Raw genomic sequence first — 8,536 nt, forward strand, 5'->3', positions numbered from 1 at the left:
CGCCAGCCAAAGAAACCCAACAAAGTAACAACCGAGGGGCAGAATAGTGCCCATTACTCTGACTTCAGTATGTGGGAGTTTAGGATGTTGAGCTGTGTTCACCACATATACATAAGCGTCATCACTGCTGGATGTGTGCCCTGTCTCCACGTGTGCAGCGCTATCTGTTACTTGATGAACAGTTTGCGGTGGCAGATTTTTCTTCTTCTTCTTTCCACAATGTGTCTCTTTTCTCTTTGAGCGACATTGCTTTGCAAAATGATTGTATTTGCCACAAGAATTACAGATTTTGTCTTTGGCTGGGCAGCCTTGCTCATGAGGATATCTGCCTCCACAGTTTCCACAGCGGTTATTCGGCCGCCATGAGGGTGTCCATTTGTTTCTAGCCGTGGTGTCACGTCCTGTTTTGTGCTGTACTTTATTAACTGCAGCTGTCTTGTCAGCTTCCATCCCTGTAGCTTGCAATTCAGACAGCTCACATGCACGCCCATGATTTAATAGATCATCCAACGTTAAATCGGGTTCTCTGAGTGCTTTTCTACGCAGCTGTGATGATGTACAGCTTTAGATAATTTGTGTTTTGATTCCTGCAGTCATGTCTGCAAACTCACAGTTTTTGGCTAGAATCCTAAGCCTGGTGTGATAGTTGTCCAACGTTTCACCTGATTCCTGCACCGCTTTCCTGAATAGATAAATCTGATACTGCACGTTTTTCTTAGGCACAAAGTATGCTGACAATTTCTGTTTTGTATCTGCGTACTTGTCGCCAACTGTTGCTAACGTGTCGTAAACGTCATGGACTTTTTCACCAGGCACATGCAGCAATAATGCTCTTAATCTCGCATCTCCAGTAATATTCATTGCCGTGGTGTAGTTCTCAAACCTCTGAAGCCATTTCGTCCAGCGAGGTCCGACGGAACCGAGGTCGGTGTCCGTGTCGAAGGGTGGAAGTGAAGTAGCGTGTGCAGCCATGTTCTTGTCTCCTAAGCTCCGGGTAGGGCAACTTCCTTCGTCTTGCTTTGGTTGTAACCTTTACTCTCGTCGCCAATGTAATGTTTGCATGCCTCAAACATTAATGATGACACCTTCAGTATTTCTCAGTTCCATTCTTTAATTCTCAGGCTTGCAGCGGCAACACAGTCTGCAGCGCTAACTTGTTCATCTACCGTTTTCTGTTGTCTCCTTTTTCTATATCCTCCTTCCGCCTTACATTCGACCTTTCAAAATAAAAGTTCTGTAAACATCACAGGTACCACCGTCTTTCCCTCGCCCAGTTTGAGGGCGAGTAGGGGTGGGCGATATAAACGATATCTGATAGAAACAATATAAATTTGGCCAAACATAGAGATTTTGACTATACCGCTCTATCCGATAGCGCATGTTGATGATGTCATCAAGCTGCGCCTGTTTTGGTCGAAAGCATAGCGGCAGCTAAAACCATTAAAATCTGCAAATTATCGCGGGCGACAGTCATAGCAAAGAGATGAAGCACTTTTGAAATATGGGGAAATATCAAACTTTCAACTTGCTCTCCTCTGATACTTGCTCCTCTTTTACTCCTGTTACATTACAAGACATCAGAGGCCTGCTTTGTCATATAAAACAGACTTCAAGCCCCCTTGATGTCCTTCCATCTTCATTTTTCACTAGTGTGTTTGATTCAATTGGCCCCTGTATTGTGGAAATGATAAATACTTCTCTTCATACTGGCTCAGTCCCCAGCTTCTTTAAACAAGCTATTGTTGAGCCAATATTAAAGAAACCTCAGCTGGATCCATCTCTTCCTAACAGTTATAGGCCAATATCCAAATTGCCCTTTATATCGAAAAATTTTAGAAAAAGTAGTACTAGAACAACTTAACTATTTCCTGGATAAAAATGCTGTTATGGACACTTTCCAGTCTGGTTTTCGTAAATTGCATTCCACTGAAACGGCCTTACTTAGAGTATCTAGTGATATCTTGATGGTAGCAGACTCTGGAGAGTACACAGTGCTAGTCCTGTTGGATCTCAGCTCTGCTTTTGACACTGTAGATCACAGTATCATGATAAACAGACTCGAGAACTTGTTTGGGATTACTGGTGTTGTTTTAAAATGGTTTATATCATATCTGTCTGAGAGATCTTTTACTGTTTGCATGAATCATGTCACATCACAATCAACAGTTTTGCCGTGTGGGGTACCTCAGGGATCTGTCCTGGGTCCAATTCTCTTTTTACTTTATGTATTTCCCCTAGGCCAAATTATTAAGCGCTATAAATATGTCTCCTATCATCTCTATGCTGACGACATCCAACTATACTGTTCCTTCAAAATGTCTGAGTTTTATAAATTGTCTAATTTAAGTAATTGCCTGACAGAAATCAACAAATGGTTATATGACAATTTTCTCCAACTAAACTCTGATAAAACAGAAACTCTAATTATTGCTCCAGACCACATGGTCCCAGAAATTAGACAGCATATCAGCTTCTTAGACCCTTCTGTAAAATCAAGCCTTAGAAATCTCGGTGTCATATTTGACAGCTCGATGTTGCTCGAGCAGCACTCTAAGCAGCTGGTCCGAAACTGTTTTTATCATTTACGTAATATCTCTAAACTCAGACTAATGGTATCAAAGCTTGAACCTGAGATGATTATTCATGCTTTTATTTCTTCTCGTTTAGACTATTGTAATGGCCTTTTTACTTGTTTTAACAAATCAGCCTTAAATCATCTTCAGACTGTGCAGATTGCTGCAGCACGTCTCTTAACAGGCACAAAGAGAAGATCACATATCACTCCAGTCTTGGCCTCCCTTCACTGGTTGCCTGTAAATTTTAGGTTTCATTTTAAAATTTTACTTCTAACCTTTAGGGCCCTACATGGTCAGGCTCCTCAATATTTATCTGACCTGCTGAAACCACATACATCTTCTCGGGCTTTAAGGTCATTAGATCAGAGACTGCTGGTGGTACCGCGCACTCGTTTTAAAACTCGTGGTGATCGGGCCTTTCAGACTGCGGCACCACGGTTGTGGAATTCTCTCCCGCTGTCTCTTCGCTGCACGGACTCCATTGATTCTTTTAAGAAAAAGCTGAAGACATTTTTATTTAGAAAAGCATTTGATTAATTTCTTCTTATGCTGTTTTTATAGTTGTATTGTTTTACATTGTTTTATTTACTGTTATATTGTTTTTATATTCCCATTTCCTGTGTTGTAAAGCACTTTGTGATTTTTATCTGTGAAAAGCGCTATATAAATAAATTTTACTTACTTTACTTACTTACTCTCAGTATATTAATAACTAACCTCGTATTGTGGATTAATAATCTCAGTTGTTCTCCTGACTGAAGTTTGGCCCGTGTATAGCATCCTGCTATGCAATTGCATTTGTCCCTGACCACCAGAATCAGTCACGTTAACTTTTAATGAGTGGAAAAAAGTTGGCGTTCATCCTCCAGCTTCACTGTGCTAATGTTATGCTAACATAGCTGTGTCGCTAGCAATCACGTAGCACATCATTATATACCAGGTAATCCAACTTCAGTAACCCTACAAACGCCTCTGCTGTTTAGTTTTCTGTCTTCATTTATGTTGGAAGTGGTAGCAGAGCTATACGTTTTAATTAGTTTCAAAAGTCTCTGTCAGAACATGGTATGAAAGGTGGAAACTAGCGAGCTAACTTCTTGTTAACTTCTAACTCCGTTAAATTTAATAAATTCTGTTTTCATGGATGTAAAATGTAATTGTTACACCAGATAAAGCAGCAACGCTGATGATTTAATTAAAGATGAAAGAATTTAGACCGTTTTTAACTCTTAGTGTTCGTTTGACTTTGGGACCTGAAATAGACAGAGTTTTGGACCCAGATTACTCCGCGAAGCTCCTCACTACAGCAGCCGTAATGCTCTGACAATCCATCAAGCAGTGCGGCTTACCAAAGTTGTGCTAAAACATTTTTTTAACGTTTTTTAAACAATTTTTGCACGCAGAAATCGGTTCGAGGTCACCAGAATTCATACATAAGGCACACTCTCGATTTTTGAGAAAATTAAAGGATTTTTTTGTGTGGAAAATACGTTATACAGAAGAAAAGAATATATATCAGTGATTAGAGCTGGGCGATAGAACAATAACGATATGTATTGCGAAATACCTTTTTCTCAATAGAAAAATTAAACTATTGCGATAGACCTCATCTCTCTCTCTCTTCCTCTCTTATAAAAACGAATAGCCAATACAAATTAAGTAGTGCAGAGCTTAACCAATCACAGCCGCAGCGTCACGTCACGTAACTTGTTACGTACAGCTCAAGTGCCAAGCCGCGCATGTGTATTTGTTTGGGAAGCAGCCCGCCGCCGTGCGGCCGGGTAATGGAGAAAATGAGTGTTCCGACTAGAGAAAAGTCTAGGTGACCAAGTTACCGAAGAGAGCACAGATGACGGCTCCAATGCCAGAGAGATTGTCGAAAGGAAAGACCAGAGAAGTTCCGTAGTGTGGAGGTATTTCGGCTATTTGAAGTCTGACAAAAAACAGAGTAACGCGCACTGTAAATTGTCGTCGAAAACAACCAGGGGAATCCCTGTGAAGCAGCAACAGTCAATTGAGTCTGCTTTCTCCAGCGTCTTACCATATGAGAAAAAAGCTAAGAGACATAGCAACATAACGAATGCCATAGCTTACTGTCTTGCTAAAGACATGCTACCAATAAACACGGTAGACAATGAAGGATTCAAGCAGCTAATTAAGGTAATGGATCCTCGTTACCAACTCCTTGAACATAAACATGTCTCTCAGACAGCGCTTCCAAAGCAATATTATAAGTTAGTCAATTTTGTCTCTTCTTCTGTAAAATAAACTAAGATTTATTTTTAGAATTAATATTTTGTTTCTAAGTGGAACTGACAATTTAGTAGTCTGTTTTGTTTGTTCTATTTTGAAACTTAAAGGCTTTAGCGGCTACTTTTTGTGTAGTTTGTAATATTTGGCCTTAATTTTGCCTAAACTGAAGCCTCATTTTAAGTACATCTGCCCTGTTGAACTTATTATGGGAAATAAATATTTAAATCAAAACAAGCTGCTGATTATTTCACATTTTACTTGTGAGCAACAGCACATTTAAATCTTACATATATAGTTATTTGGCTTATATCGTGATATATATCGTTACCGCACATACTTCAAATTATATTGCGATATGGATTTTAGGCCATATCGCCCAGCCCTACTCAAAAGGTCTCATCAAGTCCCGATTTAATTCGATTTATGCCGTGTTATCAGTGTTTGCATTGATAGCATGGCTGTGGTGTCATATCAGTGTATGCTCTTGGTGTTTGCTGATATCAAACTGTGGTATGAGGACCACTGTGGGTTAATCTTTGTAGTGATACTCACTCCTTTTTTTTATTTAGACCTGGTTTATTTCTGGTATAGTTGAATATTTGTATATAATCCCCGCAGCTGTCAGACTCTATAACAGGGGTCACCAGCCTTTCTTAAAGCTGAGAGTTAGATAAAACTGTGAACAGTTTGGTTCATCTTTAGTTATATGGTTCTATCCAGCATATTCTATCTTGATATGCTGTCTTATCACAGGCTAATTTTTCAAAAATATTAACAATGATTTATGCAAGGAAAGGGCTACATACAACTCTTTATTTCTATTAATGTCTTACTTCATTCCTACCTGATTGACATGTTTAGGAATTATGAGTGATTGGCTCACTGTAGTGGTAAAAGTTGCTACCAATCAAATTATGATATGTTAAAGTTAAAACAAAACACAACTGACTGTTTTATATTATATCTAATATATATTATGTAATTATCCTTATAATTACAAAATGTTTTATGTAAGATTTATGTTTTGTAATTTAAATCTGACATCACAAAAGTATTTTAGAGTTTGAATATTTTGTAATTTTTTGTAATTTTGTAACTGCAGTACACATAATACTAATTTTGAACAATTTTGTCCAGGTTCCTTGACACCAGGGACTCCTCTAGGACCATCGCGTTCAGTTACAGAGTCGGTGTGTCCACGGTGTGCCAGATCATCCCCCAGGTAGCGACGGCCATCTGGGACTGTCTAGTGGACGACTTCATGGCTGTGCCTTCACCTGGAGACTCATAGAGAAAGTATATACAGTGGTCCCTCATTTATTGCAGCAGGGTTTCTCAGAATAACTAGCCCCTCGCCACACACTTTATACACTTTATTTATTTATTTATTTTTTACACACACACATGAAGATTAGTCACAGTTCTCACAAGTTGATTCTCACAGTGCAAACCTTTGTAGATTTCAAAACGTAAAAGTATCATTATGCCGTGTTTTTTCTTCGTCTGCCTGCCACTTTTGTGCACCTTTTTCCCTCCAGGAGTGATGTCCATAATCCAATGAGATTATCACATGACATTTATGAACGAGGATATTTCTTTTTAACTGTTTTCAATTTAACGTAATATTTAGGTGTTTCTTAGTTTTAGACTAGTTGGTTAGTCTATTTCAATGTTTTAAACCATATCCCAGGTTTTTACTTCACCATTTATGGAGTTTTAACAAGCAAATAAAAGACAGAGCTTAATTCTGTAAAGATTAGATGAAAAATACTCAAAGGATAAATTCAATTGGTTTATTATTTTGTTACATAAGTTGAAAAAAGTAAAACAAGTAACTACAGAAACAACATAAAAGGAAACTTAAACAATCAAATAAATAAATGAAGGGGGGGGGGGAGAAAACCCCAACAATCCCCTCTGAGCAAGCACTAGGCAACAGTGGGGAGGAAAAACTGCCTTTTAACCGGCAGAAGCCTCCAGCAGAACCAGGCTCAGGAGGGGGCAGTCAACTGCTGGGACTGGTTGGGGGGGGTGAGGGTGGAAAAAAAGAAAAAAGATTAAGAAGGTAGGGAATATGTGTTAGGAGAGAAAGGGAGAGGGGGGACAGGAGAGGTGAAAATTAAGATGGATCACAGGTGGAGGAGGACGAGGCTAAATCATCTGAATAACCAGCAGACGCCTCTTTTCTTCATTTCCAGGTATTTTTCCATGAGCGCTTTTTTCTCCAGGATAAGGGTTCTCAACTGATCGTTTGTTTCTGCATTTTGCTCCTCGAGTTGCTTGCATCTTTGCTCCATTTCTTTTAATCCTGCTTTTTCTTTTCTAGGCTTTTCTTTCGGGTCTTCGTATGTTGCCTCCTCCATTGGATTTGCCTTGCACATGTCTGTATTTCTCTCTTGTTTTTTCTTGTACATCTCTTCTATCAGATCAATTTTTCTCTTGAATACTTGATGCATAAGCAGCAGGTATTCATATTTTTTCTCTTGTTGTTGCTTTTGTGCCTGCATTTCACTTATTTGGCTCTTCAAGTCACTGACCCTCAACAACATCTCATTCATGAGCTCTGAGTGTTCTTTCCTCATTCCATCGATCGTACACTGCATCTCTGAACATTGTCTTTCCAGTATTTCCTTTTCTCTTTCCAGGTCAGGTGTTTTCTCCCTCATTTCATTACAAAATTCTCGCAGTTCTAGATTCCTTCTCTCAAAGTCCTGGAGAATACGTTTTTCTTCTTCCTGTTTCTCTTTTTCTTCAAGAAGCTCTTTATTTTTGCACTCTGTTTCATCAAACCTGACTTTCAGCTCTACGTACATTTCCCTCATGGCTTTGAGTTTGTCCTCCATTGGTATTTCTGTTTCTCTTTCCAGTTCAGGTGTTTTGTCCTTCATTTCATTACAAAATTCTCGCAGTTCTAGATTCCTTCTCTCAAAATCCTGGAGAATACGTTTTTCTTCTTCCTGTTTCTCTTTTTCTTCAAGAAGCTCTATATTTTTGAACTCTGTTTCACCAAACCTGACTGCCAGATCTACGCACATTTCCCTCATGTCTTTGAGTTTGCGCTGCAGTCGCATTGTCTTTTTTCTTTCCAGTTCAGATGTTTTTTCCATCATTTCATTACAAAATTCTCGCAGTTCTAGATTCCTTCTCTCAAAGTCCTGGATAATACGTTTTTCTTCTTCCTGTTGCTTTTTTTCTTCAAGAAGCTCTTTCAGTTTGTGCTCCATTTGTATTTCCTGTTCAGTCTTCTGTTGGCGGATTTTTTCAATTGTTTTCTCAGCTTCATCGAGCTTTCCTTGAAGTATCTGTATCTCCTCAATAGTAGCTTTCTTTCCTTGAAGCTGGGCAGATGTTTCTTTTAATTCAGCACTCTGTGTTCCCGATGAAAAAATACGGGAAAAAAAATTCTTTCGTCCTTGACCAAACTTCATTCCCTCATTAATAATTTTTATATCAGGCTGCCGTTGCTGTTTTCCTTCCAGGTCTTTATTTCGTGCTTCCAATTGTCTGCACTTCTCCTCTAGTTGAAGCTTCTCTTCTTCAATTTGTTTAACTTTGTCATGGAGGTCAGAGTTTTCCTTCTGACTTTCCTGTAATGCCCTTTGGATTGATAAGACAACATCCATGGTTATTTCTCCTGAAGAGATTGGCTGGCCAGACCACGAAGGAGAGGCAGCATTATTTATTTTTCTTTGTCGGCGTTTTCGTCCCAT

At 39.0% G+C, this 8,536-nt stretch overlaps 1 protein-coding gene across 1 annotated transcript; it reads right to left on the reverse strand.

Annotated features, from left to right (window-relative positions):
• Nucleotides 1-6,982: 6,982 nt before the first annotated feature.
• On the reverse strand, nucleotides 6,983-8,536 carry LOC148100820 (uncharacterized). Its single transcript, XM_087846796.1, has one exon. The coding sequence runs from the start codon at nucleotides 8,534-8,536 to the stop codon at nucleotides 6,983-6,985; it is 1,554 nt and encodes a 517-aa protein (XP_087702922.1).

This window comes from Neolamprologus brichardi, chromosome 10 (genome assembly GCF_056152115.1).
Source record: "Neolamprologus brichardi isolate AB-2024 chromosome 10, ASM5615211v1, whole genome shotgun sequence".
In the NCBI taxonomy this organism is placed as follows: Eukaryota; Metazoa; Chordata; class Actinopteri; order Cichliformes; family Cichlidae; genus Neolamprologus; species Neolamprologus brichardi.